We start from the raw sequence: 12589 nt of genomic DNA on the forward strand, positions 1-12589 counted from the left end.
TTGCATATCCCTAATTGCCCAGAGGGCAGTTAAGAGTCAACCACATTGCTGTGGTTCTGGAGTCAGATGTAAGCCAGATTAGGTAAGGATGGCAGTTTCTTTCCCTCAAGGATGTTAGTGATGGGTTTTTTCGACAATCAGCAATGCATTTGTGGTCAACATTAGATTCTTAATTTCAGATTTATTTTATTATTGAATTCAAATTCCACCATCTGCGGTGGCGGGATTCAAACTTGGTTCCCCAGAACATTACCTCGGTCTCTGGATTAAAATCCACAGATAATGCCATTAGGCCATTGCCTCCTCTTGTGGTGCAATCCAGAACGTGAAGTCATAATTTTAAGTTAAGGGGTGGCAGTTGTAAAACAGATGAGGAGGAAGTACTTTTCTCAAAGTGTGGGAATCTATGGCATTCACTATCCAGACAGTGATAGACACCGAGACACTAAATAAATTTGAGGAAGACTTAGACAGATTTTTACCTAGCAAAGGATTAAAGAGTCATTGGAAATGACCAAGGAAATAAAGTTGAGGCCGAGATGAGATGAGCCACGATTACATTAAATGGAGGAGCATGTCCAAGGGGCTGAATTAGTCAGTCCTGCATGTAGTTCTTTATGATTATTTGTTTGTATATGACTACTTTATTTTCATGCGATATGTACATGTACTGCTCAATCTCTTTGTATCTCTGTTATTTGGATGTACTATGTTTTCAGTCCAAAGCAGATTACTTCATACTTAGCTGCACTGAATATTTGTCAGTGGAACCCCCTCACTATAGGCACATATATTGCAATTTTATAAATTCTCTTGTTGTTTTTGGTATCTCTGACAGAAGGCTAACAAGATTAGTTGGACATTTTAATAGTTGTTGGGAAAGTTGCTGCCTGTATTGCCCTTGTCAGACTGCACATTTTGGCTGAACACATCTAACCTGAATCCCAGTGTGCTTTTCTCAGAACTGAAAGATTTGCAGTTGATGAGATCTCGGTCCAGTAGCTATAAGTGAAATGCTGTGAACAATGTAAACAACTATATTTGCTTACCAAGACATTATTTAGGATATCTGGTCGGCATGGACGAGTTGGACCGAAGGGTCTGATTCAATGCTGTATAGCTCTATGACTTTATTTGATCAATGTGAGCAGAGTTAGTGTATTTGAGATGCTAGAAAAATTTGGTCACCTGCTGAAGCTGCTCAGTGTGAACTTGGGTTTCCATGAAAAGATAATGGGTAAGGTCAGCAATGACTAGGAAATCTCAGAACCCATTATGATTGCCAGAGAACTTAAAAAGAATCATGTTGCCTTTTCTGCTTCATATGCATCAGGTAATCTGCAAAGGTGTCCATTTACATATCAAAACATCCACAATGCAAACTTGCTCATCTGAGATCTGAGACAAAGTTGCACCAAATCCTCATCAGTGAGTTGCTGTACTTTGATGATGTCACACTACCAAGGAGCACCTTCAGCTGCAAATGGGCAATCTATCTTACACCTGCAAAGAGTTTGGTTTGACAGGGAAGGCAAATGCCAGATCTCGGCTCCACAATAACACCCTGACTAAGAACATCGAATTTCTAGTTTACCAAACTTCAGTGCCTTCCTCTTCAATTGAGAGGCCTGGATGGCATATGGTTAGGAGAAAATGCTGAATAAGATTTATCTAAAAAGTAGAAGGTTAAAAGTAGAGAAGAATAGATTTTTTTTACTGAGTTTGGTGGGAGTCTAGTACTCACTATTTGAAAGGTTGAGTCAGAAACACTGAACATTTAAACAGTCTTTAAAAATCCACTTAAGTTGCTGAGTAGTCAGATATTTGTTTATTGGCATGGTCACAATGGGTCAAATGGCTGTCTCTTCTGCACCAAACAAGTTATAAATGGAAGTAACATAAAAGGAAATTGGATGATATATCAAAAGGAAGAACAAGAAGATAAATTTGTGGGGTGGAAGGGTTGGGGGTGGAGTTAAAAGAAGTGATGTGAAATTAATATGGGGGCTCCAAGGCTCCAATCAAAGAGTACTGTGAACTCAGACATGATAGGCCAATTGGACTCCAGCGTAACATGATATAGATGCTTTGTTCATTTTGCAAGTAGATAAATATGTTGGTTTTAAATCATTAATTTTGTTTTTGATTTGAACTATCTTCCCTTTATAGGCCATCGACATTAAAGCAGAAAATGAGGGCTCTGGAGATGGTCTCCATCAGATGAACCATTATCATTTTGCAATGGATGGCAAATCCTTTTCTGTTATAAATGAACATTTTCAGGATCTGCTTTCAAAAGTCAGTAATTGGCAACTGATGTTTTCTGAATAACTTTGGCTATAGATATTTTCGACTATACACAACTAAAATGTCCTTTTGTTCATCTCAGTTGATACTAAATGGGACGGTATTTGCTCGCATGGCTCCAGATCAAAAAACACAGCTGGTAGAAGCATTTCAAAATGTAGAGTGAGTACTAAATTGCTATTTTCAATTTGGAAAATATTAGACAGGTGGGCAAAGAGGAATAATAATTCAATATACTTTTAATACATTTATGATAAATTTCAGAATTAAATTTGCTCGTTTAATGTTGTTACCGTTCTCATTTTACATGCACAAGTGCATAAATAGTAATGTATTTCTTTCCTTGACAGGTTATAAAACCTGCGTTAATATGTTACTTTTCTGGACCATTAAACCTCTCAAAGATTGTTATAACCAATGAAGCACATTAAAGAGTGGTCACTTGTAATATTGGGGGTATGGTAGCCAATTTGCTTGGGGCAAACTCCCACTAGCAATAATGTGATAATGAATCGTGGATGAATTTTAGGCAGTATACCAGGGGTAACTCCTGTGCTGTTCTTTGAAAATAATGCCGTGGATTCTTTTATATTCATCCAAGCAGGCAGAAGGGACTTTGATTTAAAGTCTCATCCAAACAATATTACATGCGATAATACTTTATTGAAGAGTCAGCCCTAATTGTTTTCTCAAATCCTGGAGTGGGACTTGAACCCAGAATACGTGACTCAGACAAAAAGTACTACCTTTTAGAATTTTCTGCTCCAGAAATACTTTGATCATTATTTTTATCACAAAGCATGAGATGTAGGCTTTGATGGTTAGGCCAGCATTTATTGCTCATCCCTAATTGCTCTTGAGAATGGTGATGAACTGTCTGCATGAACTGTTGGGGTCGATGTGACATAGGTATGTCTGTCATGGTATTAGAAAGGAAGTTCCAAGGTTTTGTTCCAGCAGCAGTGAAGTAGCAGGATGGTGTATGGTTTGGAGGGAATTTTGAAGGTTCTGGTGTTGCCTGTTTCTGTTACCTTTGTCCTAGGTGGTAGAGATCCCCAGTTTGGAAGGCACTGTTGAAGGACCTTGCTGTGTTATTCCAGTACATCTTGTAGATGGTACACACTGTACATTGGTGGCTGAGTGAGTTAATGTTCAAGTTAATAGATAGAGTACCAATCAAATAGTCTGCTTTGTCCTGGGTAGTGGCAAATCTCTTTTGTTTTGTTTAGAATCACACTCATCAACACAAGTGGCCGGTTTTCATTAGCACTCATGGCTTTGTGCCTTGATGATGGTGGACAAGAGGTGAGTCAATGTGCAGAACCCTAGACGCTGACCTGCTGTTGTATCCATAGTATTTACTTGACTTGTCCATTGCAGCTGTTGTCAATGATAGTCCTCTAAGATGTTGGTATTGGGGATTCGGCAATGGTAATACAATTGAATATCTTAGGAATAATGATTGGATTCTCTTTTGTTGGAGATGGTCATTGCCTGGCACTTATCAGCTCAAACTTAAATATTGTGCAGATTGCTGTGTTTTGATGTGGACTGCTGAATATCTGAGGAGTTATAGGTAGTGCTGAAGATTGTTCAATCATTATCAAACATTCCATCTCTGACTTTATGATGTAGGGCATGTTATTGAAGGATGAAGGGCTTTTCCCCAAAATCTCAATTTACCTGCTCCTCAGATACTGCATGACCTGTTGTGCTTTTCCAGCACCACACTCTTGACTCTAATCTCCAGCATCTGCAGTACTCACTTTTGCCATGTTAATGATGGAGCAACTGGAGATGGTTGGGCATAGGAATGCCCTATGCCCAAGCATCTCCAGTTGCTCCATCAATAACATGGCACTTACGTCCCAGAGCTGAGATGACTAACTAATAGCTATAACCATTTTCCTTTGCGCTATGCCTTGTATGCCTTGAACCAGAAGAGAGTTTTCACCACAATTCTCATTCCCTGGTAGGGTAGTGGTCAGTGGCAGTCAGCAAGAGGTTTCCTTGCTGATTTTTGTCCTGATGCCATGAGACTTCATGGGATCCAAAGTCAATGTTGAGGACTTTGACTGTCTGTGTAGAGTTTGCACATTCTCCTCATGTCTGCATTGATTTCCTTCAGGTGCTCTGGTTTCTTCCTACAGTCCAAAGATGTGCAGGCTAGGTGAATTGGCCATGCTAAATTGCCCTAGTGTTTAGGGATGTGTAGGTGAGGTGCATTAGTCAGGAGTAAATGCAGAGTAATAGGGTAGGGGAATGGGGTTTGGTTGGGTTACTATTTGGAGGTTCAGTGAGGACTTATTGGGCCAAGTGGCCTGTTTCCACACTGTGGGGATTCTATGGCTTCCAGAAGAACTCCTTCTCAACCCTATAGTATGGTGCTGCCACTTTGTTTATTGTGATGGTGGGACAAACATACTCAGGGATGTTAATTATGGTGTCTGGGAAGTTGTAAAGTGTGGTTCTTTGAAAATGACTATGTCAGATTGTTCTTGACTTATATATGTGTTAGTCTCCCAATTCTGACACAAGCCCCTGAATGTAGGGCAGGAAGACTTTGCATGATTAACAGGACAGTATGCCATTGTCTTTCCAGCGCTTTGTTCGGTACTGGGTTATGCACCGTTACAGTCCTTTTATTAGACTTCATAATTGTTAGATGCAGTTGAGCTTACTAGACTTCTACAAAGAGTAGTTAAGAGTCAACCACATTGTTGTGGATCTGGAATCATATGTAGGCCAGACCAGAGGAGAATGTCACATTTTTTCTTTTCTGAATCACTTTGGTGGGTTACATGGGCTTTCATGAAAATTGATAATAGCTTCATGCTCACAATTAGACTAGTTTTTAATTTTTGATTTATTAATTAAATTGAAATTCCACCATCTGACATGATGAGATTCAAACCCAAACCCCTAAATGGTTAGCCTTCACTGGATTCCTCATACAATAATACCACCACAATACCAAATTATTACAGGTTAGCAATAATTTAAACATTGTTTAGAAATTATATTTGTGGATTTAGTTCACCACATTAGAAAACAGTAATACACTGAAGAGTAATATTTAATATCTTGTTTGAATCCTTGTTCTGACAGCTATTACGTGGGAATGTGTGGAGATGGTGCCAATGATTGTGGTGTAAGTTTCTTTTTATCATTTTTAGATTGTTAACATTCCTAACTATTTTGGAAATGTGTAAAACATAAATGTGATTTACAGGCACTAAAGCGAGCACACAGTGGCATCTCATTGTCTGAATTAGAGGCTTCCGTAGCATCGCCATTCACATCAAAAACTCCAAACATTGCATGTGTACCAAACCTGATCAGGTAACTTTTTTTTATTTAATCCTTAGAGCTCTAGAATCTTTACACATGGTAGATTACTTGATCCTTTTGTTTCAATAATGTATGCCACATATCATCAAAATTTGTTTTAAACTTATGGAATTTTGTAATTATCTGCTAGGGTTCTACTCTCACTGCTAAAACCAAATAGCTTTCCTACCTTTATTTTAGCTATATTGTTTTAGTAGATTTCCTTCCTCTGTATTTTACTTGTGCCTTTTTTATTAATCAAAAGGCTGGTATCATGTTTCTTGACAAAGGTAAGAAAACTATTTGGCTTTCGCATATGCACGTCTGCACTGCTGCTTGACCTGTAGAGTTTAACACCTTACTTGCTTTGTTGATTGCTGATTCATAGTAGTTGGATATTTTAAACAACGGCTCTTCATGTTGCTCACCTTTATTGTTAGTTCTTTTGACATATTTTATGGAGTACTTACGTTGTACATATTTTTTTTGTTATGTGCTATACTGTGGATTTGACCATGTTCAGTTTCAGTAGATATTTTGTTCGCTGACACATTTTAATTATCAATTTTTTTCATGATCATGAGCACTTTGTAGAATTGCCTGCCTTTTCTAGTTTGCATATTGAAGCAACTTTTGTTCAGTTTCTGAATTAAATTTGTCAATGCTAATGAAAAACAACAGCAGTCCAAAACTGATTTCTTGGAAACTCCACTCAATGCACTCTTGTCAGGTAATTCCTCTAATAATTCTGTATTCAGTTCTAAATTTTACATTGAATCTCAATGTCTTTGAATTAACTGGTAGCCTCTTGTGCAAACTTTCTTTCAAATCCTAAACACTTACGTAGAACTCTCCACAGTTTGCTTCATACATGTGTTTTGTTGTTAAAGTTAAATAAAAAGCAGTTGGATAAGCAGATTAATCTCATTCTGACTCCTTTTTGTTTTCGTTTCCACATACTCTTTTGTTGTTCTAACAGAAGTCTTATAGTAAAATTCTGGATTTGTTTTTCAACTACACCATCACCTATGAAGATTCTATAGCTGAGGAAGATTTAGACATCAGCAATCTACATAGAAAATCTGAGGATTTATGTCTCTAAAGAGGCTACTTGCCCCATCATGCCTCTGTCAGTTGAAAAGCATACCATTCAACCTAAGCCCATTTTCTAGCATTTTAGTCTATAGCCCTTGGGCTGTCATACTTGAGACATATATCCAGGCACTTTTGAAATGAGTCGAGGATTTCTGCCTCAACTACCTATTCAAGTTTTGAGTTCCAGACTTCTACCATTCTCTGGCTGAAAACACTTTTCCTCATCTCCCTTCCAACCTTTTTATCAATCATCTTAAATCTAGGTCCTGAGTTACTGACCACTCAACTAAGATACAAAGGCGGCCCTCCTTGTCTACTCTAGTCAGGACCCTTACAATTTTGTACATCTCAATCAAATCTTCCCTTAGTCTTTTTTGTGCCAAGGAGACCGGGTCTAATCTATCCTGTCTTTGCGCCGTCTCTCCAGTAGATTTCCACCAGTTCTATCTTGCCCACACAGCTAGAACCTGTGGGTATTGACAGGTCACAGGGCTGGTTATAAAACAGGATCGAATATTTCCTTATTGGTGGTACTTTTGTGATGTGACAATGCTATATCTCCCTGTATGAACACAACCTTGTGCAATGTACAACGTAAGTTGTTTCCATTGCAGCCCATATAACTTCCATTGTACAGTTTGCTGTTGTGTTAAACCAAACTTTGCTTCTTCTGTCTCATATTTCAAATGTGGGCACACTGCAAAAGTAGCTTCTACACTGCAACTATCTAAAGTGATGCTTTTTATATTACCTTCTGTGTCTGCTGCAAATGGCAGTATATTGCGATAACTCAAATAACAATCTCCTCTAATTACTCTAATATTCTCTCCTCTATATAATGTTTTAGTAAGTGGTGATTCTGGAATAACTGAGATTGCCAAAACAATGTTGATTAACATATTATTATGTATGACATGGTCCATGTCAGTTTTATATTGACATTAAACCCCTCAAAGGGCAGTGGAACAGGCCATGTTCCCTGTACCATGACAAACTAAACAAACACACCTTTATTATCCACAGGAGTATCTTTCTCTCATCAGTTTTTTTCAGGGTTTCCTTGTCTGCTTGAAAATCCATGATCCATGAGTGCTCAGACATCATTCTTGACTGCATAGTTTGAAAGATTTTCCTGTATATTAATCAATCTATTAATGGTCCCTGCATGACTCTCTAGTACTCTCTCTAGGCAAGCTCTGAATTATGTATATCAGCTTTTAGTCTGTATCGGGTTGAATATTCTGAATCCATTGTCCTTTTTCCTGAATTTTCTTAAGTTTATGAACCTTTTAGTCCTCTGTTGCCAACTCAATAAAATTTACTACTGAGATCCCTGTGTTAAATGTTACCGTGACATCATTGACCAGGCTGTGTTTCAGTCGACTGTTTCCTCGAACAGAATGCAGCTATTAAATCTCCACCATTAAACCAAGCCACCTGTGTTGTCACTTGTTTTACCAAAGCTGTATTTCATGCTTGAGTATGAAATCACTTAAGAAACCTAGTATTGGAGATGTTTAGATCAATGGGTACTAGTTCATGACGTAATATATAGAATTTTATCATACTTAACCAACACCAGTCCATTTTCTGGTCCTGGGTTTAAAGCTGGAAGGTGAGGGTCAATTATTTGTAGTCTCAGCATCTTTTTCTTCGTAGTTAATACTGTTGTGATGTGGTGTGGTGTAATGGTTTGATGTTCTAATGGGCCAAGGCCTTTGTCCAGTACTCTGGGATTCTTCCCAGTCACTAGTCTGGAATGTGAGGCCATCTTTTTTTTCCCCTGGGAGGTCCTGTTTCTTGATGAATGCCATTTGAACTCTGTTTTTTGCCACCATATCCATGGCCATCAGTACACGAACATGCTGCTGGCAGTAAGTAAATGACCTCCCAGTTGTCACAGATTGGTTGTGGTCAATGCTAATAAACAAAATCATTTAGTAATAAGTTTCAACTGTGACCACTGCTCCCAAGTACCTGTTTCCTTTTGTGTCTATATAGGCAAATGTATCACTAATTATGTTCACTTCATAAGGTCCTATCTACTTTGCCATGAATTCAAGCTTCTCCAGCACAATCTTTGCCATGATCTTATCTCCTAAAATGATCTTATCTCCTAAAATCTCCAAACTATCTCCTCAACCTATTCTGTTCCTACCTCTACTTCCATGTCATATTTGATGTGAACATACCTAACTCTCTTTCTCAGTCCATACTGATGCTTGCACAATTTTCTCACAAATCGTTTAATTCTCTCACAGCCCCTACTTCATTGTTATTAAACTGAGTGCTCCACTGAGTCCCATTAGGATACTAGACATCAGAACTGCTCATTCCATTTCTGTGGTAGTTTTGCCCATCTACTGTTTAAGTCACCTGATATCATTCTGTTACACAATTCTTGATTGTTGGAATTTAGACACAAATTTTTTAACTTCCCAATCAAATGACCTAAAAGATATTAAAGTTCTCTTAAACGGTATCCAGTTTACAGATATTCCTTACTATTCTTATTATAGTTCCCAAGCTTTCAAATGTCCCAATGCAATTTCATCTGCATTTTCCCTTCAATATAACCTACATTATTCTTCTGAACTTGTTTTCATTAAAATTATCCATGTATGGTTGACTGGACTCAATTATTATTTCTTTTATTTCTTTTTCTTGATTTTGTTTTTGATGGTTGCCCAGGAAAAGGAACAAAGAATACACAGATAAACCTAGTAGCTCATGTACATTCCAAAATATTTTGTGACCTTGAACAAATTCTATTGTAAATATTGCTTTCTGACTTCTCCCCAGAAAACACATCTTGTCTTTTTCAAAGATAGTTGCCTGTCCAGCGGTCTTAATTTCTTGACTGGCATAGCTTTTAGCTCATCTGCTCTGTGACGGGCTCCGAGAAGTCTGACCTATCTGTGCAGTTTGGCTCTCCCGTCCCACCAGCATGGTTTGGCCTCTTTATCTGTCATCTCCTGCCCTGAGTCTTCCTTCAGATCCTTTGGGTCTCATCCATGTCAGTCTGGTGCGCCCCTCTTTCCTGATTATGGGTAGTAAATTAGAACATACCTGAATGCAGTGCCGGTACCAGGTGTGTGACACGAGATCATGCCAACTACTGCAGCCACTTGTTGTTTAGCCTGACAAATTAATATGAGACTCAAGTATAGATAGGACATACAGCACAGGCCTGTCAGCCCTCGATGTTGTGCCGGTCTTTTATCCTACTCTAAGATCAGACTAATCTACATACCGTTCATTGTACTATCTTGCATGTGCCTATCCAAGACTCACTTCAATGTCCCTAATATATCTGACTCTATCACCACTGCTGGCAGTGCATTCCGCACACCCACCACTCTCTGTGTAAAGAACCCACCTGTGACATCTCCTCTAAATTGGCTGGCCCATAGAAAATAGAGGGTGGTTGTAGATGGAAAGTATTCAGCCTAGAGCTCAGTGACCAGTGGTGTTCTGTATGGAGCGGTTCTGGAACCACAATTCTGTATCCACACAGCCAGATTTCCCTGTATCCCATATCTCCTTACTTTCTGAATGAGCCTACCATGGGGAGCCTTATCAAACACCACACTAAAATCCATGTACACCACATCCACACTGCTCTACTTCATCAATGTGTTTTGTCACATCCTCAAAGAATTCAATAAGGTTTGTGAGGCATGACCTGCCCTTCATAAAGCCATGCTGACTATCTCTAATCAACTATGATTTTCCAAGTTATCATAAATCCTGTCTCTCAGAATCCTCTCCAATATTTTGTCCACCACTGACGTAAAACTAACTGGTATGTAATTCTCAGGATTATCCCTATTACATTTCTTGAACAAGGGAATAACATTTGCCACCCTCCAATCATCTGGCACTGTTCAGTGGACAGTGAGGACGCAAAGTTCATTACCAAAGATGCAGCAATCTCTTCCCTCTCTTCCTGTAGTAACCTAGGGTATATCCCGTCTAGCCCAGGAGATTTTTCTATCCTCATGTTTTTCAAAGTTTCCAGCAAATCCTCCTTCCAATATTAGCCTGTTCTAACCTATCAGTCTTTTTCACACTGTCTTCAGAAATGTCAAGGTCCCTCTCAGTAGTGAATACTGAAGCAAAGTATTCACCAAGGACCTCTCCTACTTCCTCCGACTCCAGGCGCAATTTCCCGCCACTGTCCCTGAATGGCCCTACCCTCACTCTGGCCATCCTTTTGTTTCCCACGCAAGTGTAGAATACCTTCGGGTTTTCCTTAATCCTACCCGCTAAAGTTTTTTCATGCCCCCTTCTAGCGCTCCTAAGTCCATTTGTCAGTTCCTTCCGGGCTACCTTATAACCCTCAAAAGCCTTGTCTGATCCTTGCCTCCTCAACCTTCAAATAAGCTTCCTTCTACCTCTTGACTAGATGTTCCATATCCCTTGTCAGCCAAGATTCTTTCAATCGACCATCCCTTTCTTGCCTCAGTGGGACAAACCTGACCAGCACTATCAGCAAGTGCTTCCTAATCAACCTCCACATTTCTATTGTGCATATCCCTGAGAAAATCTGTTCCCAATTTAGGCATCCCAGTTCTGCCTAATAGCATTGTAATTCCCCTTCCCCCAATTTCCCAAACCATCTGTATAATAAAGGTCAGGGAAGTGTGATCACTATCATCGAAATGGTTTCCCATCGAGAGATTTGATACCTGCCAAGCACCAAATCCAAAATGGCCTACCCTCTCGTCAGCCTATCTACATATTGCGTCAGGAACTCTTCCTGGACATACCCCCCCCCCCCCCCCCCCCCCACCGCCAATCTAGTTTAAACCCTCCCAAAGAGCTTGGGAAACCTCCTGACCAGGATATTGGTGCCCCTCCACTTCAGGTGCAATCAATCCTTCTTGTACAGGTTCTGCCTTCCACAGAAGATAGTATCCCAATGATCCATATATCTGATGCCCTCACTCCTACACCAGCCCTGCAGCCAAACGTTCATCTTTACTCTCTGTCTATTCTTAGCCTCACTAGCACATGGCACTGGTAGCAATCCTGAGATTATTACACTGCTTGTCTTGCCTTCTAGCTTCCAATCTAACTTGCTATCAGGTCCTCCTTCCTTTCCCTACCTATGTCATTGTTACCAATGTGTACCACAACTTCGGGCTGCTCTTCCTCCCACTTAAGAATCCTGTAGACTCGATTCGAGACATCCCTGATCTTGGCAACCAGGAGGCAACATACCATCCGTGAGCCTCGCCTGAGACTACAGAATCTCCTGTCTGTTCCTCTCACGATTGAATCTTCTATCACTATGTGTCTGTTCCTCCCATGATTGAATCTCCTATCATTATCACTCTCCTATTCTCTCCCCTTTCCTTCTGAGTCATAGAGCCAGGCTCAGTGCCAGAAACCTGGCCGCTGTGACTGTGATTGCAAGGTCAATGATGGTTTATTTAAGGAAATGTAAGGAGAGCAAGCCAAATGAATCTAAGACCAAACTCTATAAAGTCTGCAGGTTTCTGGATTTTATACATAACAGGTTACATATTCAATTCTTTATCAGGTCAATTTGCAATGTACATTGACAAATGTCGCAGTTTACTAATTTCCCACAATGCATGCAATGGGCGGTTTATATTTACCCAAGATTGCCTTTATCTTTCCTGATTGTGTGGCCTAGCTGTTCCAGACATCTTATTACTAACTTATCACTGCACCCCTGCGCTTGCTGTGTTCCCATCCCTATCCTGTTGTGGTTCTTCAACATTGTCCTATTTACTTAAAACCACTTTGGCTGAAGTGTCATCAAGATGGCAGCAGAGTAGGGCTCTTGAGCAAGGTCATCTGCTGACTACTTTTATCTTTTTTTCTT

The 12589-nt window shown here is 39.6% G+C and overlaps 1 protein-coding gene across 4 annotated transcripts in view; it reads left to right on the forward strand.

Moving 5' to 3' along the window:
* atp13a3 (ATPase 13A3) overlaps positions 1–12589 on the forward strand; it is a 192363-nt gene that overhangs the window by 133717 nt on the left and 46057 nt on the right. For 3 of the 4 annotated variants that reach the window (XM_087993559.1, XM_043702269.2, XM_043702273.2), the window contains 4 exons: positions 2170–2298; positions 2390–2469; positions 5416–5458; positions 5540–5649. In XM_087993559.1, coding sequence (XP_087849685.1) covers positions 2170–2298; positions 2390–2469; positions 5416–5458; positions 5540–5649 — 362 coding nt within the window. Of the gene's footprint in view, positions 1–2169; positions 2299–2389; positions 2470–5415; positions 5459–5539; positions 5650–5902; positions 5928–12589 lie in introns of all 4 variants that reach the window. The other variant, XM_087993558.1, reaches the window with a different exon arrangement.

This window comes from Chiloscyllium plagiosum, unplaced genomic scaffold (assembly GCF_037043375.1).
Source record: "Chiloscyllium plagiosum isolate Xiang-an unplaced genomic scaffold, Cpla_swu_hap1 HiC_scaffold_13, whole genome shotgun sequence".
NCBI lineage: Eukaryota > Metazoa > Chordata > Chondrichthyes > Orectolobiformes > Hemiscylliidae > Chiloscyllium > Chiloscyllium plagiosum.